This window comes from Dama dama, chromosome 11 (assembly GCF_033118175.1).
Source record: "Dama dama isolate Ldn47 chromosome 11, ASM3311817v1, whole genome shotgun sequence".
NCBI lineage: Eukaryota > Metazoa > Chordata > Mammalia > Artiodactyla > Cervidae > Dama > Dama dama.
In genome coordinates, this window is record NC_083691.1 from 552,343 (window position 1) to 574,598 (window position 22,256).

A 22,256-nucleotide genomic window follows, 5' to 3' on the forward strand; every position below is an offset into this window, starting at 1 on the left:
CCCGCCATCTGTCTGTTCTGTCAGCGGACTGTGAAATTTCCTTACTACACGCGTGTGCAAGGGTGTCTTCAGGGCACCACCTAGAAAAGCTGCTGAGCCAGAGGCTGTGTCTCGAGGTTCACAGAGCTGCCGGACCCCACTGCAGTCAGCTGTGCTGCTAGGCAAGGCTGGGGGCTCCGTGCTCGTTGCCCTGCACCCGAAGTCCCACATCTCCAGCTTCCTGGGTGCCAAGTGGAGGCTTTGTCTCTTTGCTTTGTGTCCGTCCTCTGTCCACATCTCACGTTCCGCCCCGTCCTGGGCCAGCTACAAACTTGTCATCTCTGCTGCGGGTTCTAGTTGTGCCAGGAGCGGTGTCCCTTTGCCGAAGAAGGTTGCAGCGTGTGTTCACGAGGCCATGTTAGAGAAGCAGAGGGTGGTGCCCTCCCTGCCTGCAGGCCCCCAGAGCTCAGTGGGCACGCAGCCGCAACCCCCGGGGCCTGGCTTCACAGAGGAAGGTCCCAGCGCACTACAGCTGGGCCGGTGCCGCGAGCCGTGTGGGCTGGTGGGCGAGGCGGCGTCCAGCCTGGGGCCTCCGTGGGCCAGGGCTCTGCTGGGCTGGCTGACGCATGGCTCTGCTTTCCCTCAGCTGGAGCGGATGCTGGAGACCTCCGCCGTGCGTGCCCAGAAGCAGCTGGTGCTGCTGCACCGGCAGGACGGGCCCGCGCCAGCCCGCACCGTGGACTGGCTCAACATGCGGGGCTGGTGCTCTGGCCACCTGCACCTCTGCTGCCCTCGCCGAGTCTTCTCCAGGAGGAGCCTGCCCAAGCTGGTGAGCTGGGACCCTGGGGCCCCAGGGTCTGCTTCCTGCCCTCCCTCCACCTCTGACCCCAGCCCGCAGCGCTGACGGGGCTCTCACTTCTGCTTGAGCCTGATTGTCGGGTGGCGGCACCTCTGATGGAGGAGCCCCCACTGGGGGCCAGAGCCGAGCCCAAGGGCCTCAGGTTGTCCCTGCCTCCTCCTTTGGACAGAAAAAGCCGCAAATCCTGAGGCACCTCTTCCTCGGGGTCCTCAGCCCTGGAGACTGGGCATGGTCCGCAGTGGGAGCAGGGGCCCTGCAGCGCGATGGACACAGACTGACTGTGGTGTCGACGCCCAGACGTCCAGGCCCCGCACCCCCTCCACGTGGGGTGGCCAGTGTCGGCTGGGCCCAGGGCCGTGGGGCCTCCCAGGCAAGCCCAGCACTCAGGTGCTGATGCAGGACCGCCGGCCTGTCCTGGAGGCAGGTGTGGGTCTGTCTGCTGGCCTCTCTTGTAGGTGGAGCTGTACGAGCGGGTCTGTCAGAGGCCCCCGGACCGGCACTCGGACTTCTCCCGCCTGGCGAGAGTGCTGACGGGCAACGCCATTGCCTTGGTCCTTGGGGGAGGGGGTGCAAGGTGAGTCCCTCCTTCTCATGCCCGTCCCTGCAAGTGGGGGTGTGGGGGTGTGTGTGTGCAGGAGCGTGGGCAAGAGTGTGTGTACGTGGCTGTGTGTGTGTGCATGACTGTAGGTGTGTGGGTGCATGGCGTGTGTGTGTGTGCGTGGCTGTGTGTGTGTGCGTGGGTGTGTGGGTGTGTGTGCGTGACTGTGTGTGCATGGCTGTGTGTGTGCATGGGTGTGGGCATGGGTCCTCGTGCGCTCCGCTCGCACAGATGTGGCCCCTCCACAGAGGCTGCAGGAGAGCGTGTCTCTTCCTAGTCGTCTCCTCTTTCCTCTGGACTTTGGGTGAGCGTCTCTCTGCTTTATGAAACAGGGATCTGCTCTGCTCATGACCCTCTGAAGCAGCCTTTAGCTCCTTGGGCTGGTGGGTGGTTTCCTTTAAGGATGTTGAGCCCAAACAACTTGAACCCCAGGTTGTTCTGACACTTGCTGCCCTTCTCCTGATGTGTGTTAAAGAGAAATTTACACGTGGGGCAGAAATGGAGCAGCAGGTGTGTGGTGAGGGTGCGACAGGCCCAGGCTGCCGGCTGGAGTGGCGGCACGCGCAGGGGCAGTGCAGCACCTGTACTGGATCCCTGTTCCCCGAGGGCTGGTCCCAGGGCCGGGGGGCCCTGCAGACTGGAGCCCAGGCCCCTGGGCACGGTGGACATCAGGGCACTCCCTGGGCTGGCCGCCTTGTGCTGCTTCCCTGGTGCCGGCCCTGCTCGTGGTGCTGGCCGCCTGTCCCTGGGACCCAGTGGAGGGGCCTGGCTCACCACCTCCCTTGGCTGGAGGACACCCCTTGTGGAGTGAGCTGGAGGAGAGAGGAGCCCAAAGGGCAGATGCCCCTTAGAGTCACGGTGGGCACCCACCCTGCTCAGCTTCTCCACTCCTCGGCAAATCATAGCTGGATGAGGTCTGAGAAATAATGCAGATGAGCCTCAGAACTGCTTGTCTAACTGGACTCACGCTCCTCGCTTCCCTAGGACTGGAGATGCTGAGGCTCGAAGCTCTAGCCTGAGACCCTTCGGAAAGGGAACCTGGGGCGGATGCTTGTCCTCCTGGAGACCCCGCCCCTAACTCCAGCTTCCTCCCTGCTTTCATCTTCCTTCACAGTGCATGTTGCTGCCTGTTGCTGCCCTGCTCTGAGGGCTGGGCTGGGACGCCTGGGACCGGGGCCTCAGGCTGCCGGGAAGGACCCCACAGGCTGCAGGCATGTGGTGACGCTGGTGCCCCAAGTGCAGCCTGGCCTGGGGTGGGGGGCTAGTGAGCACTGTGCCTGTTCATCTTGGGTAATTCAGAGGCATCATTAGTGCCATGTTTTTACTTGAAAGCTGAGCTAGTGGGCCTGGAAAACCAGGCAATTTGCTCAGAGTTGCCAGGTTAGGGGGGCACTCAGGTACTTTCTGTGGGCTGGGACAGTGAGGTGCCTGGAGCAGCTGGTCCAGACTTGGACCTGGTTTCCTGCAGCATTTTTAATGAAAATTTAATCAAAGTGGCATTTGTTTGATTAATGCCACTACAGTAAGGCCCTGTGGTGTTTGTGTAACACACAGTGCCTTCCGCCCACCCTGCCTGTCAGCAAATCCAGAGATGTCCCAAGACAGCATCCTGCAGACAGTCATTTCAGCTGCTTCATAGCTGTTTCCTCACTTACATTGTCTGTTTCATCCCAGAGCATAGTTGATTTACAACACTGGATCAGTTTCAGGTTCATGGGAAAGTGATTCAGTTATACATGCACACACATATATATTCTTTCCCATTGTGGATTATTACAGGATAGTGAGCATAGTTCCTTGTGCTAGGCAGTAGGACTTTGTTGTTTGTTTTTGTCTTTTTCATTTTTTTTCAGTTCTAAATTATTGAGTTCTAAGCCCGCCCAAACATACACAAAGTCAGACTTGGTCCATCTCTGTCATCTGTCCTCTGTCTGCCTCCTCCTCAGCTCAGGGTCCCGGTCAGCCAGTGCGCACTGTTGGCACTGTCAGGATGAGGTGGGGCTTGTCCCTGCGGAGCCTGTCTTCCCTGGAGGGATGTGGCTGCCCTGTGCGCACAGGTCGCCCGGTGCCGCTGCAGGCCCCGCCCCGTCTCGGCGCGCCCCGCCCCCTCTCTGCTCCGAGCTCGGCTGTGCCGGGCAGCGGCCTCCTCCTGGGCGCACTGCTGAGGCGCTGCCCCCATGATCTGGGAGCTGCCCCGCGTCTCCTGTTTCCAGCTCCATTTCTGGGTACTGTGTCTTCCTCTCTCTTGCTGTATTACTGGCTCTGTTAAGAGTTCATACTCGAGAAATCTCCTTGAGAGCATATGCTGGGAGCATGCTTAGCAGAGAGTGTGCTGGTTCTGTGCGCACTTGCAGGGCAGTCTGGTTGTGGGGTTCTGGGTGGAAGTGGTTTCCCTGGGAACTCTTTGCGTTGTCCGTGTAGCTTCTAGGGTTGCTGTAAAGTCCGGTGTCCTTTTGTTCCCAAGGCCTGCACCCTCTGGGTCTTGCAGGCGAGGCTCTTCATTCCCGTGTTTCTGAAAGCACGCAATGAGGTGCCTGGGCCTCGCAGTTCGAGCTTCTCTGAGAGTGTCGGTGCCCGCCTGCCGAGTTCTCTGCCCTGTGTGGCCTGTGTCTGCTCGGCCGTGAGCTCTGTCCGTGTCTTTGTGCCCTGGCTGCGCCTGCAGTGTCGCTGCCTGGACCCTTTGGGCTCCACACGGTGCTGGTCCTCCTCCTGTCAGCGTTACTATGCACAGAATGGCTGTCAGCATTTGCACACGAATCTTCCTTGTGGGATAACACCTAGGAGCGGACCACCTCTGCCTGGAGTAGTTGAATATAGCCAACCCCCCAGAGGCTGGGAGAGCCTGGGCTGCCCACACTTCTGTCACCCTTGGCCTTGTCAGGGCGAGCATGGCCACACTCCTGGTGCCGTTGGGACCTGGTCTGCATCCCTGAACTCAGGCTCCGGGGCCTCCTTTCCTGGTGGCGTGTCCTCTGCTCTTTTGTTGGAGGGGTTGTGTGTAGTCCGGATACAAGTCTTCTGCCAGATGTGTTTATTACTGATACTGTCTCCAGTCTTTGACTTTTGTTTCCTAGTGGCTGTTTTTGATGAACTCATTTTAACCTGGTGAAGTGGGATTTCCCAGGTTCTTATAGTTTAACCTCTGGGGCTCGGGGGCTCTTGCAGGGACCTTATCTTCTCAAAGCTTGTGTTTCTGGGCCTGCGATCCCCCCACAGCTGCCGCCTCTGAGTGGCAGCGCTCTCGGGGGTGAGAGTCTTCTCCCTCACATTGCTCCCTCCCTGCCGGGCTGCTGCAGCATCCGGCTCAGGGGCCAGCACCTGCCCAGGTGTGGGCCGCGCTGGGGCCTGCCGTCCTGACTGCACCGCACGCCGTCTCCCTTGCCCTGGCTTTGCAGGGAGCCTTTGTAGGAAATCATCAGGCAGTGCCAGTCCTTCACCCTCCCTCTCCTTGAAATTGTTTTGATTGTCCTCATTCCTCTGCACCTCCACGTAAATTTTAGAATCATCCAAGTACTTTATGGGTTTTTGCTATTGTAAATGGTCTGCTTTAAATTTCATTTTAAATTGTCTGTTGCCGATATGTAGAAATAGAAATGATATTTGTAAATATGTCGTCTTACAACCTTGGTAAATTCATTTCTTCTATTTCCTTTTTTGTAGTTCTTTTGCATTTTTTATATATATATAGTTATATCTTCCAAGAATAAAGATAATACTTCCTCTTTCTTTCCAAAGTACGTACATGCCTTTGCTTCTCTTCCTCGTCTGTTGCACTGGTTAGAGCCTCCTGCAGGTCTGGCCCGCAGCATCAGGACCGCACTCCCTTTAACGGCTGAGTGCCACACAGCTGCTGGTCTCCGAGACACCCTGTACCAGGCTGAGAGCACGCCTTCTGTTCTTAGCCGACCGGGGCTTGTTTTTCTGGGTCTGTGGGACTCTGTGACTTACTCCTGTGTTCTGTTGACGTGATGGATCACACCGAGTGATCCTAGCATCCCCTCCCTGGGACAGACTCATCGGCCTGTGGCCCTGCCATGCCTGCCAGGCCCTCGGGTCCGCGGGAGGTGGGCTGTGCTTGTCCTCGCCTGAAATGCAGGCAGGTTTGTTTGCTGCTGCTTCCGTTGTCTGGAAGGTCTTAATGTGGCTTGTGCTATTCTTCCTTGTATGTTTAGTACAATTCACTAGTAAAATCATCTGGACATGAAATTTTGTGAGGATTCAAGAGTTAAAAATCCACTTATTTTGATGGTTATAGGACTATCCAGGTTTTCTACTTTTAGTGTCAGGTCTGGTAAGCTGTGTTATTCATAACTTGTGTTATGAATGTGTTCATTTTATCTGATTTTTCCTACTTAAGGCACAAAGTTACCATTAACTTCTTAACTGGTACAGATGTTCCCTTTTTCAGTCCTGAGGTTAGTTATGACGACCGGCTGTCTCCCTCCCCCTCCTCTCTCTCCTTCTCTGTCCCTCCCATCCCCACGTCTCTCTCTCCCCTTCTTTTTACTTTTCTGGATCAGTCTTACCAGGAGCTATCAACTGAATTCGTCTTTTCAAAGCACCTACTTGTAGCTTTCAGGGTTCTCTCTATTATAAGTTTGTTTTCTGGTTCATTAATTTCTGGTCTTTATTATTTCCTTAATTTTGCTCTCTTCGATTTAAGCTGTTGTTTCTTTCCTGACTTATGGGCCAGCAGACGCTGTCTGAGAAGGGCCGGGTGGCAAGGCCGCAACCTCCCAGCCAGCGCAGGCAGGCCGCAGCTCTGGGTGCTGCCCCTTGGAGGTAACATGCCTTTTTGTTCTCAGTCTGGTCTAAAGTTTTCTTCACCTTGGGTTTTCAACAGTGTAGGAATGGTTTGCTTTTTTAATTTATGCTCTGTGTTTAGAATGCTTCTTGAACCCAAGGCCTGATGTCAGTCATCAGTTCTAGACCTTCCCGACCTCCCTGTCTCTCGGGTGTTGCTCTGTCTGCTCCTACCATCCGTCCCTACTCCCGCTGTGGTCCTGGGGTCTCTGCTTCTCCCAAGTGGTGTTTCTGATTGTGTGGTGGACGCCCCGCAGAAGTGGGGAGACGAGCCTCTGCCTGTCCCGGAGCCAGCCCCAGCGCCCCCACCAGGAGGCTGAGCGCCGGCTGCCGCTCAGGAGCGTCGCTGCCCCTGTCCAAGTTGCCACTGTTGCCCCACTTCCCACGACGTGTGCAGGATGTGGGCGCTGAGGGTGGGCAGGACAGGACAGCCGTCCTGGGTTCTGGCGGGCAGAGCGGGCGCTGACTTCCTGCTCCTGTCGGTGTAGAGGCTGCGCGCAGGTGGGCATCATCCGGGCCCTGACGGAGTGCGGCATCCCCGTGGACATGGTCGGAGGGACGTCCATCGGGGCCTTCATGGGCGCCCTGTACTCGGAGGAACGCAGCTATAGCCAGATCCGCATCCGGGCCAAGCAGTGGGCGGAGGTGAGGCCCTGTGGGGGCAGGGCCAGCAGGGGCCTGGGGACGGGCGGCCCCTGCAGGCGGCTCTGCAGCGCGGCTGGGGGGGCAGGGAGAGCACAGCGAGGACTTCGGTGCTGGGGGCGGCGGCTCTGGTGCCTGGTGTTGTGACTGAGGACAGGTTAGTGCACCCGCAGTGCACCGCACATCCATGCCCGTCGGGGCACCGGTGCTGGTAGGCAGGCGGGGGAGGCCTGGGGCTGGGGGTCTGTGTGGCAAGGGCAGGGCAGGGCAGGGCGCACAGCTTGAGATCTGCCCCTTCCAATAATTCCTGCAGGCTTTGGGGCTGTCTGCTGCTGTCTGGCATCTGGCCCTGAGATATTCAGGCTTGGCGTGTGGGGTAGATAGAGGGGGTTGGGTGTGGACTCTGGAAGGGCTGGGTGGGCCCTGGGCTGTCTCTCTCCCTGGGTGTGTGAGACCCCAAATATCAGACAGTAAGAAGTACACGTTGTTGACACAGTGGGCCCTGTAGTGAACGGGTGCCAGAGGACAGCCCAGAATCTGGGGCCCGGGCAGACAGAGGGACGGCGGGGGAGGGGCGCTTCACCCGCCCTCCTAAGGGTTCTGTCTGTTTTGGGGAGCAGGACGGAGCCCTCGCTGAGACTGTGAGAGGGCTCGGAAGTGGCATTCTCAGTTTTAAAAGAAAAGGAGCTGGTCGTGCTCTGTGCAGAAGCTCTCAGAGCAGGCCATCTGCCCGATGCACTGCCCCTGAAGCTCCTGTTCCTGAGAACAGCCTGCGAGGGCAGTGGCCCCAGGGGACAGTGAGGGCCCAGAGACAGCCGGGCAGGTCTCTCCCTTCTTCACCCTCCTGCTCTGGGGGTGTGGGAACAGCCATGGAACTTGGGGCCTGATATCCTGCCATCCTGAGTGTGTGCTGGGCCACGGGAGCCTGCTGGGCAGCCCCTGCACGGGTGTGGGGCTGGAACCCGCGGGTCATCCTGCGACCCTGCCTGTGGGCCCGTGGCGGGGCGTGGCAGGTGGTGCTGAGCAGGGGCTTCCTCAGGAGGGAGGGGCTTGTTGGCCACAGAGGACCCCAGGGATGCCGGGCCGTCCTGGGTCCCTGTCCTCCAAGAGCACGTGTGCTCCTTCTGCTCATCCTGGTCCCCACGTGAGTACGTGGGCACGTGCCCCTCTCCACCTGCTCAGGCCCTGCCTGAGCTTTCCCCTTCCAGGTCTGTCTGGGGAGGGAGGAGGCCCCTTCCTCTTTACCCCAAGCCCTGAGGTGTCAGGCACTCCTGGTCCTGTGCTCACAGGCCGAGTTGTCTGGCCTCACTGAGGAGGGTGGGTCTCTGTTCCCCGGTGTCCCGGGGCTTCGGCCATGAGGCCCTCGGCAGGGCCCTGCTTCTGTCGGGGGGATGGAGCGCCTGCCCTGGCACCCAGGCACGGGCAGCGGTGGGCATGCAGCCAGCCCTGGGCCTGGATGGCCTCGTCCCAGCGTGCCCACAGCCGGTCCCTCTGAGCGAGCAGCAAGGGCCCAGTTGGTCAAGCCTGCCGGGGGTCAGCGGCTGCTCCCCTGGGACCTCCAGGCCCTGCCACTCCGGCCATGGTGTTTGCTCCCCCAGGCCCTGGGTGCTTCCTGGAGGCCCCCATTCTGGCTTGCAGGAAGCAGGTGTGTCTGTGTACCCACTCCCTTCTCCTGACTCAGGCTCCTGGTGGTCCCGTGGGGTTGGCTGCTGCCTGTGCCTACAGGCAGGGGTGTGCGCCCCTTCTCCTCCAGGGGCCTCACGTGTGCCCTGTGTGCCCCCCCAGGACATGATGTCGATGGTGAAGACCATGCTGGACCTGACCTACCCCATCACTTCCATGTTCTCGGGGGCTGGCTTCAACAGCAGCATCTCCAGCATCTTCAAGGACAGGCAGATCGAGGTGCGCCTCCCCCCAGGGACTGCCCTGGGAGCCCCAGCAGAGTTCACAGTCTCCGCCTGCCTGGGTCTGGACGCCCTGGGCCCTGAGAATCAAGGGCTGGCAGCCTGGGTTGGTCCGTCTGAGTCCTGTCCCCTCACAGGACCTGTGGATCCCGTACTTCACCATCACCACGGATATCTCCGCCTCTGCCATGCGGGTCCACACGGACGGTGAGTGCCTCCTCCCAGGGCGCATCTTCCCAGCGGGAGCGGAGTGGCTCCAGGAAAGGGGTGCCCCCCAGAGAAGGCAAGGGACTCGGGGAGGTTTGAACAAGATGACTCTGCTGCGGGCCTGAAGGCTGCAGGGTCCCCAGTGGAGACGGAGGCAGAGTGGGGCATGAGGGTCATGGCTGTGTACAGATCGCACTCAGGGTCTGGCACTGCTCGATGGGGATCCCGGGGAAAGCCGACCCATGAGTGGGCAGCTGAGGGCCCTTTTCCAGGCCAGAGTGTTGAGGAGCCTCTTGAAATGAGTCTGGTTGGAAGTGAGTGGGGTGGCAGAGCCGGCAGAAGGTCGTGGCCAGGGGAGACGTGGGGAGGCCCGGAGCAAGTCCGGCCCTGCCAGCTCCCTCTGAGGAGGAGGGTGCTCGGGACGGGTGTCCTCTGCCCGGCCCGGTGCCCTCGCCAGGCCAGGTGTACGGGGGCTCAGGACCTGTCTGGGCGAGGCTCTGAGCTGCTGGCAGCGGAGGTCTGCTGTCCTCTCCCGACTCCTGCACACCTTCCAGGATCGCTGTGGAGGTACGTGCGTGCCAGCATGTCCCTGTCGGGCTACATGCCCCCACTCTGCGACCCCAAAGATGGGCACCTGCTGATGGACGGGGGCTACATCAACAACCTCCCAGGTACCGGGTGGGCGGGGAGGGGTGCCCGCCTGCTTGACCCCACGGCTCCGTGTGCCCGGCGCTGGGGCAGTGCAGGAGGCGCGCAGACACGCTCCCAGCAGATGGCTCTGTCGCCGGCTCCACAGTGCTCAGGGCTCAGAGCAAGGCCAAGTGGCGGCCGGTGCAATTAGGGCCCATCTGTGCCCACAGCGAGAGCTAACAGCCTGCAGGTGTCGGGGCTGCTGTGGGCACGGCCCCTCCTGGGGCACACCGGCCACCTGTTGGACAGCTCTGCGCTCGCCAGCCCCCGCACAGGTCTCGCTGTGTCGGTGGAGAGGAGACCCGCCCCGCAGGCCCGCGTGCTCCCCCAGCACCTCTCAGGCAGGCTCTGCCCCCACCCCTAGCTCTGCCCCAGCCTCCCCTCAGCTGTGCTCCCACCCAAGGCTCTGCACACCTGTCCCCATTGGTCACCAGGCCACCTCCTCCCCAGCGGATGTGGCCAGGTCAATGGGGGCAAAGGTCGTGATTGCCATCGACGTGGGCAGCCGGGATGAGACAGACCTCACCAACTACGGGGACGCGCTCTCGGGATGGTGGCTTTTGTGGAAGCGCTGGAATCCCTTGGCCACGAAGGTCAAGGTGGGCCCAGCCCCGCCTGCCCTGGCCACCCCTCCCCACGCCCTGGTGCCCACGACCCTGAGACCCTGAGATAGGCAGGGAGGAAGTAGTGCCTTCCAGACTCTGGGTCCAGCGGGGGGTGGTCCCTGCCTGCCTGGGACCAGCTCTGGGGAGGGGGACATGTGTAAAGGCTCCAGAGCCCCTGGTGGATGCCTGTCTCCCTCCGCAGGTCCGGCAGGAATAGTCTCCCCACGGGGGAGGGGAGGGGTTGGAGGGGCCAGGGAAGAAACAGTGGCTGTGCCCAGACAGAGGCCAGGAGCCACGTGGGGACAGGAGAGCCACACTTAGTGCTGCCACTGGGCAGGTGCTGAACATGGCTGAGATCCAGACGCGCCTGGCCTATGTGTGCTGTGTCCGGCAGCTGGAGATGGTGAAGAGCAGTGACTACTGCGAGTACCTGCGCCCCCCAATTGACAGCTATGGCACCCTGGAGTTCAACAAGTTTGATGAGATCTGCGTGAGTGTCCAGGCCGGCTGCACCCTGGGCCCCTCTGCCCTCCCATCCCCGTCATGGGGTTTCCCTGTGTGTGCAGGAGGTGGGGTACCAGCATGGCCGGGCAGTGTTTGACATCTGGAGTCGCAGCGGTGTGCTGGAGAAGACGCTGCAGGACCGGCAGGGGACAAGCAAGATGAAGGCGTGGGACGTGAGTGCCTAAGCAGGCGGCTCCTCCCCCACCTTGACCCATCGTCTGGTGCTCACCCTGCGGCACCTCAGCACCCCCGCTCAGCCACTTAGGAGGGCAGGGGGCTCCTGCCCGTCCCAGGGGCCAGAAGGCAGGGGCCTCTTTTGACTCTCCACCCGGGAAGTGCTCATCGGGGGAGGCCGGTGCTCTGGGTGGGGGCTGCTCAGGACTCTGTCCATCATCCACGCCCCCCTCTGACTCGGAGGCTGGGACCATGGAGGGTCACAGAGAGGGCGGGGTGCAGTCAGGAGCAGGTCAGATGTCTTCTTCGCCTCTGCCCCCAGGTCCTCACCTGCCCCAACGCCTCCTTCACGGACCTTGCTGAGATTGTATCACGTATCGAGCCTGCCAAGGTGGCTGCAGGGGACGGTGAGTTGGACCCCGAGACATACATGCCCAACAGCTGGGGGTGGTGGTGGCAACGTCCCCTCCTGACCGTCACTCTCAATAAGCTGCCCTGGGCACCAGGCTCCCTCTGGCAGCCCCCAGACCTGGTTGGCTGCACAGCGGGACCCCTGCCTGTGTGTGGCCCGCCCCTGCTCTCAGGAGGTGACCCACACGGCCCTGCTGTCTGCCCAGATGAGTCTGACTACCAGACTGAGTATGAGGAGGTGCTGCTGGGCGGCCCCAAGGACGCGTACGTTGACCTCCAAAGTGCCCCAGCCGACCAGGGCTCCGACTCGGTGAGCTGCCTGGACACCCTGTGCCCCTTGGCTGAGCCATGCGCTCTGAGGGCTCCAAAGCAAGGCCAGCTGCTGCCTCCCTGCTGCCCTCCAGGGTTGCCTCCACCTTGACCTTGACCATGTGCTGTTTACTAACAGGAGGATGAGCCCTCGCTTCGGCATCAGCACTGAGGTCTGGCTTCCCCCAAACCACCCAAGGACTCCTCAGCTCCCCAGCTCTCTGACCAAGATGGGTAGAAGTTTCCACCCTGAAGCATCTGAAGCCAGCACCTCCCATGGCTCCATCTCAGAGTGCCTAGGTCCTGCAGCTCTTCCAGCCTGCCAGGGAGACCTGCTGGGGCCCAGGGTGGAGCGTCTCTCTGGGGCCACTGGCCCTGGCATCCCCTGCACATGCAGCAGTCTTCGGGGCTGTGTCAGCCCCTGTGGCCTCTCGTGTTGGAGTCCTTGTATTTCTGCTTTACCTGTCAATAAAGGTAGATCTGATTATGTGGGACATGTGGTCCCTGTGCCGAGGTCCCTGGGCCAGGGGCCCCACCAAGATGGGCAGCTCACAGTCCTGACCCTGCAGGGTATAGTGTTGCCTGCTTGCCTGTGAGGTGACCACGTGGGACCCCAGGACCCCAAGCCAGGCAGGCATATGGCATCCAAGGTTGGGATGCTGCTGGTATCCTCCCAACCAAGCATGAAGCCCCCTGGAGCTCTCAGGAGTTGTTCCCACTTTGTACACAAGATTCTTCCCTAAGATGAACCGGGCACTTGGCTTTTCAGATCATTAAACAGTGCCAGGGAGTCCTTTTGTACAAAAAAGAGATCTGTCAGGCCTTTGACTTTGGGGTCCACGGTCCCTGCAGGTCTCTGAGCGGGTCACGTGGGTCTGCGAGAGCAGGGAGCCCCTTGACCAGGCCTGGGACCCTGTGGCCAGGGGACCGCAGGCCTCGGTTTCCCGGCTCCGGACGCAGCGCCTAGAGGGCAGAGCCGGTTGGTCCCGCCCCGCGCCGCGGGTCCCCGGCCCCGCCCACTGCCTGTGGGGCGGGCGGGGCTTCACTGAGCCCCGCCCCGCTCTGACGCCAGGTGGGCGGGGCTTCCACCTCCCTGACGTCGCGGTGGGCGGAGCGCCACCCCCGGGCCTGGCCGTTCTGTCCGGTGCTGCGGGGCGCGCGGAGGGCCCCGGAGCTGCCATGCGGGTCCCGAGTCCGAGCCCGAGCCCAAGCCCGAGCCTGATCCCAGTCCTCGGCGCGGCGCGGCACCCTCGACGGAGGCGGCGGGCGCGGGGCGCGCTCTGAGGCCTGGGGATGCGCCGCCGCCTCGACCATGGGCGCCGTCGCCTCCCGGAGGAGGGCGCTAAGAAGCGAGGCCATGTCCTCGGTGGCGGCCAAAGTGCGGTGAGTGCGGCGGGCCACCCGCCGGGGCCAGCGCCGCCCCCGCCCCGTCCCGGTCCCTGCAGCATGCGCGTAGCCGGCGCCCGCCCCCACCTCCGTTCAGCTCCCCTCCCTGAGGTTGCGGTGGGCGAGGTGCCCGACCTCACGACCCCCACACGCACTGGGCGGCTGGGCTGGAGGGAAAGCAGACCCTGGCCCCGCCTGCAGGTCCGGCCAAGATGCGCGGGGCGCCAAGGTCCCCGGAACTGCGACCTGCCAGCCCTGGGCGGTCTGAGGTGGGATGGGAGTGCTTGCTGGGGATGACCCCTGAGCCCTCCCTTGCAGGTGCAGAGGGTGTGGGTGGGGGGTGGGGGCGCCAGAGTGGGTGGTGTGCCCTGACGGCGCACCCCGCTGTCCACCCCCTCAGAGCAGCCCGAGCGTTTGGCGAGTACCTGTCCCAGAGTCACCCCGAAAACCGGAACGGTGCAGGTAGGGGCACGTGAGGCGGTGTCAGGACCCGGTCCACCCATAGCTCCTAATCTAGGGGAGGGTGTGCTGTCCCCTGTCCAGGCAGACACAGCCCTTGCACACTGTGTGGTGTGAGCAGGCAGCTACCGCCCTGCTGGGCTGGCTTCCTCACGCCCCCTGCCCTCCCTGGCCCAGAGCCCCAGGAGGAGCTGCGAGTCACTCATCACCATGGCACCCACCCAGCCTGGGCCGTTGGCATGGCAACAGGCCTCCTGGCACCCCCCAGGGCTGGCACCACTATCTCTGGGGGCCAGCTGGTGGGGGGGAGGGGAGAAGTTGGCACTGGGCACACGGGTGCGGTGGCAGGCTGGGAGGTGGCCTGCCTGTCCCTGCCCCCCATCACCCACACGCACAGAAGAGGGGCTTGGGGCCCCGATGGAAGTGAAGTATGAACCTCTGGGGCATGGCACAGCTCAGAAAGCCCTTTGTGAAGTTGTTAGGGCCCAGGGTTTGGTCAGCGGGCCAGGCACCCGCTGGGTGTTCATTCCCTGCCTCCAGAGCACCAGGAGATGGGAGGGCAGGACCTGCAAGCTCACCTGGTGCCTCTCCCCCAGACCACCTGCTGGCTGACGCCTACTCTGGCCACGACGGGTCCCCCGAGATGCAGCCGGCTCCTCAGAACAAGCGCCGCCTCTCCCTCATCTCCAACGGCCGCTATGAGGGCAGCCTTCCGGAGGAGGCTGCCAGCGGGAAGCCGGCCGGTGAGGGCCCCCAGCCCCGTGTGTACACCATCTCAGGGGAGCCGGCCCTGCTGCCCGGCCCGGAGGCCGAGGCCATCGAGCTGGCTGTGGTGAAGGGGCGGCGGCAGGGGGAGCGGCACCCCCACCACCACAGCCAGCCCCTGCGCGCCAGCCCGGGCGGCAGTCACGAGGACGTCAGCAGGCCCTGCCAGAGCTGGGCAGGCAGCCGCCAGGGCTCCAAGGAGTGTCCCGGATGCGCCCAGCTCGCCCCCAGTCCCTCCCCTCAGGCCTTTGGGGTGGACCAGCCGCCTCTGCCTGAGGCTCCCGGCCGCCGCAAGAAGCTGGAGAGGATGTACAGCGTCGACCGAGTGTCTGGTGAGGGGCTGGTCGGGGGCCGGGCAGCCTCCTCTGCAGTAGCAAGCGCCGGGAGCCCCAGACAGTGCAGGGCGCTTCAGGAACCGCCCACAGGTGGCGTCCTGCTGCCACACCCCATACCCAGTCAGGCTTCATGGCTGGCTTCAGGCTTGCCGGCACCAAGTCATGCCAGGCATGCTTCCCCAGCGAGGGGGCCGAGGGGGCCGGGAGAGTCTTAAGGGCAGAACAGGCAGCAAGACTGGTTGAATAGAAAGGTGGGGCTGCCTCCCGGGAGTCCTGGGGGACAGTCCCTGCCCTGGCACCCACGCAGCGGGACTCCCGCTCACCAAGGGAGGCACATAGTTGTCGGGGGCCTGGCCAGCTAGTAGAGCCCCCCACCAAGATTGTCGAGCAATGCTCATGGCTGAGGAGCCCTGGAGACCTGCTGTCAGGAAGAAGCTGCCTGGGACATTCAGGTGGCCCCATGCTTCTGGGCTCTAAGCCCGTCATTTCCGGAAGAGCAGAATTCTACCTGGCAGACCTGCCATGTGCTATCCGGGCGCCTCCAAATCAGCAACCCAGCGGGGCATCAGGGCACAGGCCAAGGGTGCGGGCATCTCCAGGCCCTCGTGCTCCTTTGAGGAACACAGGCCAGGTTCTGGGACAGGGTCAGGGAAGAGAGTAGAGTGACCTTAGCCCACCCTGTCTGGGGGCTATAGGGCCTCTGGGAAGGGTCAATCTCCCTGCCTGGTGAGGGCCTCCACCAGGAAGGTCTGGGAGAGGTGAGGGCCAACCAAGTGGACCCCAGAATGTCTGGGTGGCAGAGAAGGCCCTAGAGCCCCAGGAGAGCCTGCAGCCACGGTCCCTGCCCCGCCCCTCCGGCTTGAAGGCGACAAGTCAGTGCTTTTCCTGGGCGCCCTGGAGGCCGGCTGTGCCTTCCGGGGAACACGTGTCTGCTGTGGGCAGCAGGGGGAGAGCCAAGCGAAGACGAGTGTCACAAAGCCACTGAGTTGTCGCGGCTTGAACAGCTGAGTGGGCCTCGGAACTTGCTGGCCCGGCACCGGGCCCCCCACCTGGGATGGGTCTAGGGAACCCTGTGCTCAGGGACATCCCCCGCCCCGGGCAGGTGGGGAAGGGCTCAGGAACCCCTAAGCCACTCTAGTCACTGCCCCCTTGGCCTCTTCCAGATGACGTCCCCATCCGTACCTGGTTCCCCAAGGAAAACCTCTTCAGTTTCCAGACGGCAACCACAACTATGCAAGCGTGAGTTGTGTCTGCTGTGCACGGGGCCCAGGCCGAGGGCCTCTTCCTGCTGTTCAGGAGCTATGGCCCCCCACTCCGCCCGTTCTGCCTGAGTGTCAGCCTGCGGGAAGGCGGGCCCAGCTGCTCACACCCCAGCCCACCCCCACCCCGTCCTGTCCCCACTGCCCTGTCCCGTCTCTTGGGGAGCTGGCGGGGGGGGGGGGAGGGGGCTGCAGCTGATGTAGTCACCAGCAGGGGTGCTTCTCCCGGGCTACCGCCCGGCTCTGCCCTGGTGCACGCTCCAGTGGCCTCCTTGCCTTTGCACGCACCGCGAGTGATCACAGCTTAGTCCCCTGGGGGGGCGTGCTCTTGACCATCACGCGGCTGGGTATTCTGTCGAGGAGTTCCCTCCAGGGAGGCACTCTGCTGCAGTGTCCCCCACTCTGAAGACGCTCCCTGCAAACGACCTTGGGGCGTGCGCTGCCACCCTCAGGCTGGACGGGGGCCACTCTGCTTCGGGCCCCAGCAGGGGCAGGGCACACAGTCAGGCCTCTGAGCAGCCTGACCAGCACCTGGTGGCCTGGGTCACCGTGACCTCAGCATCTGCTGCCCTTTAAAAGACTGGCCCGTGGCATAGCTGGCACCCTGGGGTGCCTGTGAGGGACCCTTCGAGTCAGTGACAAGAAGGAAACTAACCCCAGTGGGGTCAGGTCTGAGGGTCTCTGTTCACTGTGTCTTCTCTCTCACGCTGCCGTTTCCCGCTGCAACTCCAGCATCTCGTAAGTACCATGAGGACCTTGAGCCTGAGGGCATGGTGGTGGTCCCTGGGGAACTCTCCCACCCCCAAGTAGGTCGGGGCAGGCCAGGGACCTGGGCCTTGGCCAGGAGGGCGTGCTGGGTCCCAGCGAGCACTGAACTGCCCCAGGGCCTGCTGGGAGCTGCGCTGAGGACAGGGCGAGGCAGGCCGGGGCCCTCTGTCTGGCCCAGGGCCCTGGGTGCCTCCATCCCCACGTCTCTGTCCCTCCCGCCTGTGGCCAAGGGCAGTGCTGACTCGTGGCGGTTTCCCAGGGTGTTCAGGGGCTACGCGGAGAGGAAGCGCCGGAAACGGGAGAATGATTCCGCGTCTGTAATCCAGAGGTAGGGCCTGCCAGCCACTCGCCACCAGGGTCTGTCTCTTGTCTGTTCTGGTCTAGCCTGGGCCCCCCCAGTCCAGCGGACCTGATGGGGGAAGGGCGGTGGCGACCACTGGCCTGGCCCTGCTCTGGGGACGCGGCAGGCAGGAGGGATCATGTGGCCTGAGCTCCCAGGCTGAGAGCTGAACTGAAGCCAGCAGGCCCACCCGTGCCTTTCTCGGGCCCTCGAAGCCCAGAGTTGTGGATCAGCAGGCAGGCTTACCCTCCCAACCCCCACCTCAGATGTGTCCAGGAAGCTTGACTGTCCGTCTTGCAAGTGGGGCCTTGGCAGGACACAAAGTTTGGGGTTCAAGAGACCTGCCTCTGAGGCGGCCTAGGGACACAACATCAGGGGTGGAGGCATCTGCTGGCCCCAAGCCCACCTCGCGGTGGGGCCCTCTGTGCTGCCTTGGCCATCGTGCGTGGGAAGCAGGAACCCTTGACCACTTGGGAAGGAGGCTGGGGGTGGTCAGAGTGTGCCTGGGTGCACGGAGGGAAGGGAAGGGTGGGCAGCAGGGATAGGAGACCAAGTGCACAGGGTCACCGAGGGCGCTGGCCTGGGAGGAGGGTGGGGGGCGACAGGAAGCTTGATAACCTTGCCAGTGTCCCAGCAGCCAGCGGGCGGGAGGGCTCGGGGAGGGGAGGGACCGGGTGGGATTGGCCTGTGAGAGAGCTGGGGGCGCCGGGAGGGCACCCCTGACGGAAAGGGGCGGAGTCGGGGACGGGCTGCTCACCCCTCCTGGCGGCCCTCACCAGCACCCCTGTGCTTCCACCCCTAGGAACTTCCGCAAACACCTGCGCATGGTCGGCAGCCGGAGGGTGAAGGCCCAGAGTAAGGCCCAGAGTAAGGCGGATGGGTGGGGGGCGCAGCTTTTGGCCGACTGGGGCTTGGCGTGCTGCTCTCTGCGCCCCCAAGGCGGGCGTCCCCAGCGGGCACCTTCACACACCGAGGCTCCGCCCAAGGACAGGGCCCCGCCCCTTCACGCAGACTCCGCCCGTGACCCCCAGCCCTGCCCGGTCTGCCTTTTGCCTCTCTCCCACCCGTCCCGTTGCAGCAGCATCCTGCACCCTCCAGACCCCACCGGCCCGCATCCTGCTCGGCCCCCGGTCCCAGCCACCTCGCGTGGCTGCAGGCCGCGTCCCTAACGGGTTCTGCTCTCACTGCAGCGTTCGCCGAGCGGCGCGAGCGGAGCTTCAGCCGGTCCTGGAGCGACCCCACCCCCATGAAAGCCGACACCTCTCACGACTCCCGAGACAGTAGGTGCCCGGCGCCGCAGGCCGGCCCACCTTCCCCAGAGGCTCCCCTAGGCCCCCAGCCCCAGGCTTCCAGCAGCCGGATGGCTAGGCTTCTGCGCTTCCGCTGGACCTCGGTTTGTCAGACTGAGGGGGGCACTCTGACACCTCCAGTCTTCTGGGTAGGGGTAACTAAGGGCCAGGGCTTGCTGTCTACCCTGCCTGGTGCCCCTCACGCCGGAGACCTGCAGTACCTGATTTCTCCTTGGCCCAGACCCCGGGCACGCTGGGCTGGAACTAATACTTGCACCCCGGCTCCCACTGGCCTTGCCCTAGGGCCCACGGCCTTCCCCGCCAGGCGGCCTCCAGCTGGTGGCAGCAGCCCGGCTTGCCCTCAGCTTGGCTCTCTTAACCGCCCTGGTTTTCTTGCTGGCCTGGAGGACCCTCTGGGACATGGCTTGCTGGCTCTGTCCCCTGCCCGTCTCTGGGGTTGCAGCCAGGGCGGGTACTGCAGATGGTCCTCAGTCTGGTGGCACGTTCTGCCCTCCAGGTAGTGACTTGCAGAGCTCCCACTGCACCTTGGGCGAGGCTTTCGAGGACCTGGACTGGGAGACTGAGAAGGGCCTGGAGGCCGTAGCCTGCGACACTGAGGGCTTCGTGCCACCCAAGGTCATGGTGAGGCCCATTGCAGCTACTGCTCAGCGGTGGGGGCGGGGTGGAGGGGCTCCAGGATGGCCAGGGCCCTGAGTGCCTCCCCTGTTGTCCGCAGCTCATCTCCTCCAAAGTGCCCAAAGCCGAGTACATCCCCACCATCATCCGCAGGGACGACCCCGCCATCATCCCCATCCTCTACGTGAGTGCTCCCAGCCCCATCTCAGGGTCGGGTGGGGGTGCTATCCCCATCCTCTGTGAGTGCTCCCAGCTCCATCTCGGGGTCAGGTGGCAGGTGCTATCCCCATCCTCTACGTGAGTGACCCCAGCCCCATCTCTGGTTGGGTGGGGGGTACTGCCCGAGAGGGGCTCTGACCTGGGGTCTTGTCTCCCCCAGGACCACGAGCACGCGACCTTCGAGGACATTCTGGGTACGTGCCCTCTGACCCCTCTGCCTTCTGGTCTCGGGGCTGGAGTGGGGGGAACACACAGATGGTGGGGGCAGCACTCACACCCCTCCCTCCCCAGAGGAGATAGAGAAGAAGCTGAATATCTACCACAAGGGGGCCAAAATCTGGAAGATGCTGATTTTCTGCCAGGTAGGGCTCAGCCCTTCCTGCTTGGGAGTGGGGCAGGGGTGGAGGATGCCACCTCCAGGGACGTGCACGTTTGCATCTGCATGTGTTGGGGGAACAGTGGTTGGACACCCCCAGCGTGCAGTCCCATCCCCCTAACCGCAGACTCTCACAGGGTGGCCCAGGACACTTGTACCTGCTTAAGAACAAGGTGGCCACCTTTGCCAAAGTGGAGAAGGAAGAGGACATGATCCAGTGAGCAGGGGGTGCCCCGGGGGCTGGGGGTCGGGGGGCGGTGTCTGCTGCGGTGCCATGTCCCCTCTTACTTGGAGGTCGGGCTGGAGGCCGCCTGTGACCACCCCCTTCCCCACCAGCTTCTGGAAGCGGTTGAGCCGCTTGATGAGCAAAGTGAACCCTGAGCCGAACGTCATCCATGTCATGGGCTGCTACGTCCTGGGGAACCCCAATGGGGAGAAGGTACAGCACCCCACTTCTCTGCAGACTCCCTTTTCGTCTCAGCCCTCCCAGAGAGATCCCAGTGCCTGGCCTCACCAGCTGGGACTTCCTGCTCACCCAGCCCCGCTTCTGCCCGCCTCTCTCTTGCTCTGCCCTGCACTCAAGAATCCACTCCCTCCTTTCAGCTCTTCCAGAACCTCAGGACCCTCATGACTCCTTACAGGGTAATCTTCGAGTCGCCCCTGGAGCTGTCGGCTCAAGGTGAGTTGGGCTGGCCCGCCGCGGGTGGCGTCCCTGCGGAGGTGGGGGGGTGTCCCCGCGGGGGTGGGGGGTGGTGTCCTGGAGGCGGGGCTGAGCGCGCCCTCGCCCCTCCTGCCTCAGGGAAGCAGATGATTGAGACCTACTTTGACTTCCGGCTGTACCGCCTGTGGAAGAGCCGCCAGCACTCGAAGCTGCTGGACTTTGAGGACGTTCTGTGAGGGGCGGGACCGCCGCCCGGCCGCTCCCTCAGACCGGCGCCGGGCTGCCCGGTGCCGCGTGGGTCCCGGTCTTCACGGCCACTTCAGGGCATCTCAGACGTCGCTCAGGTTCCCTGCCAGGGCTCCAGTCCTCACGGCACCGCGGGTCTCAGCGGCCACCGCCCCCGCGCCCCCGAGGAGCCCCCCGCGGCTGGCGGATGCTGCCCGGGCCTCGCCTGGAGGCTCAGTGCTGGGGCGGCGCCTCTGCAGGTTCATAGAAATAAGTGCAATTTTCTACAACCCCTGAGACAATTCAAAGGGAAGCAGCGTTACTAGTTAACTAGTTAAGTGCTACGTTACTAGTCATGGCGTAGATCACCCGGCTCAATGTGTGTCCAGGACCCTCTGCCTCAGCTCCCCAGCCCTGCCGTATCCGATCACCAGCACCAGGGCGGCCTGTCTGCCCGGCCTGGCTCCGTCCCCGGAGGAGTCCCTGATGGTCTGTGCTTGCGCTGCCCTCGCCCCTGCTTCCCTGACCTTGGCGCCGCCCCGCGGGGGTGCCCGGGGGCAGCGGGGACACGCCTTCCTTTCACTCGGAGGGCGCCCTGGGTCGAGCCAGGCCCTGCCTGCTCCCCGGCCCCCTGTACCCACCCGGCTCCCTGCTGCTGTCCAGCTCAGCTTTTGGCGGCCGAGCTCTGAAGGCCTCTCCCGGTGCAGGGGCCCGGGGTCTTGGCGGGGCCTGCCGGGGCTGGGTCCTGGCGGGTGAGACCCCTGCCGCCCGCTCCATGGTGGCCTGGACCCCGCAGCCTGGCCCAAGCGAGGGCGGGGCAGCTGCTGGGCTGTGCGTGCGCAGCCTGCCATGGCCCAGCGGGCGGGCCCTTGTACATAGCTGGCGCTCGGGGGCTGGCCCCCCTGTGCAGAGTCTGGTCTGAGACACAGGCTGTGTCCCCAGTCGAGGGGAGTGGGGGCTCGTGCCGGGCTCTGAACAATGTACGACACCCCATAGAGTGACCATTAAATCTGACCCTCCGCTGCGGCCACTGCATGGGTCTCCTCTCTCAGCGCTGTCCTCTGCCTCCCTGGACCTGGGAGATTCCGGGCCTGCTGGTCTGAGCTTGTTGCTGTGGTGGCCGCCTATGCACCCTGAACTGAGAAGCAGGGACTGCTCGGCCTGCCCACCAAGGGCACACTCCATAAGAGGTCTGGGGAGGAGGCTCCCAGGGCTCTGAGAAAGGCTGTGGGAAAGAGGAGGTCCTTGAGGGGCTGCCGGCAGGTGGGTGGTCTGCAGATGAGGGCAGAGACACTGCGCCCCACAGCCTCTGCCCCACCCCTGCGCACAGAGCTGAGGGCCACGTAGTCAGCAGTGCGTCCACAACGGGAGGCCAGGAAGTGACAACAGGGCTGGCCGGCCACCCCCACGTGTGCCCCGTGCCCCCTGCACCCAGTGGCCAGGATGTGGTTGGGTCCAGCCAGGCCTGGCTTCCCTGGAGGCTCCTCGTCCAGTTTCCCGTGGGCAGATCAGCAGGTGCCAGGTGGGTTCATCTGGGCTACCAAGGGCTGGGGAGGGTGGGAGGCTGCCCATGGTGGCCCAAGTGAGGGCTGGGAGGCCAGAGGTCCCGGGGACCTGGAGGCTGGCAGCCTAGAAGGGGGTGATGTCGCCAGGAGAACTCACTCTAGATGAAAGTCTGGGCGAGGGGCCAGGCGGATAGCCCTCCAGTGAGACCCGCCCACCTCACCCTGGGCTTAGGAGGCACGATGGCTGTGTCGCCTGCAGACCTGACCCAGGGCTGCCAGAAGCTTTGTCACATGCCCCCGCCCCTCTCCCGGCCTCCCACGGGGGATGCTGGAGTCTATCTGGGCTGC

At 63.5% G+C, this 22,256-nt stretch overlaps 2 protein-coding genes across 20 annotated transcripts in view; both read left to right on the forward strand.

The window, feature by feature from the left end:
• The window catches only part of PNPLA7 (patatin like phospholipase domain containing 7), a 76,595-nt gene extending 64,416 nt beyond the window's left edge, over nt 1-12,179 (forward strand). For all 13 annotated transcript variants that reach the window (XM_061154073.1, XM_061154068.1, XM_061154074.1 and 10 more), the window contains 12 exons: nt 626-808; nt 1,294-1,412; nt 6,728-6,884; nt 8,667-8,783; nt 8,923-8,992; nt 9,547-9,663; nt 10,133-10,281; nt 10,625-10,777; nt 10,854-10,964; nt 11,288-11,372; nt 11,550-11,686; nt 11,825-12,179. In XM_061154073.1, coding sequence (XP_061010056.1) covers nt 626-808; nt 1,294-1,412; nt 6,728-6,884; nt 8,667-8,783; nt 8,923-8,992; nt 9,547-9,663; nt 10,133-10,281; nt 10,625-10,777; nt 10,854-10,964; nt 11,288-11,372; nt 11,550-11,686; nt 11,825-11,857 — 1,431 coding nt within the window. In that variant the 3' untranslated portion in view covers nt 11,858-12,179. The remainder of the gene's footprint in view (nt 1-625; nt 809-1,293; nt 1,413-6,727; nt 6,885-8,666; nt 8,784-8,922; nt 8,993-9,546; nt 9,664-10,132; nt 10,282-10,624; nt 10,778-10,853; nt 10,965-11,287; nt 11,373-11,549; nt 11,687-11,824) is intronic.
• Nucleotides 12,180-12,826: 647 nt separating this feature from the next.
• NSMF (NMDA receptor synaptonuclear signaling and neuronal migration factor) lies at nt 12,827-21,436 on the forward strand. 7 transcript variants are annotated; one of them, XM_061154082.1, is made up of 16 exons: nt 12,827-13,068; nt 13,273-13,340; nt 13,472-13,533; nt 14,127-14,627; nt 15,794-15,869; nt 16,917-16,985; nt 17,800-17,864; nt 18,188-18,277; nt 18,804-18,928; nt 19,023-19,106; nt 19,302-19,335; nt 19,433-19,503; nt 19,655-19,734; nt 19,854-19,956; nt 20,121-20,196; nt 20,317-21,436. In XM_061154082.1, the coding sequence occupies exons 1-16, from the start codon at nt 12,979-12,981 to the stop codon at nt 20,412-20,414; spliced, it is 1,692 nt and encodes a 563-aa protein (XP_061010065.1). In that variant the 5' UTR covers nt 12,827-12,978; the 3' UTR covers nt 20,415-21,436. The 7 variants fall into 7 exon arrangements, with proteins under 7 accessions (XP_061010065.1, XP_061010070.1, XP_061010066.1 ...); XM_061154087.1 differs by having other exon boundaries at nt 20,159-20,196; XM_061154083.1 differs by having other exon boundaries at nt 17,800-17,852.
• Nucleotides 21,437-22,256: the final 820 nt, after the last annotated feature.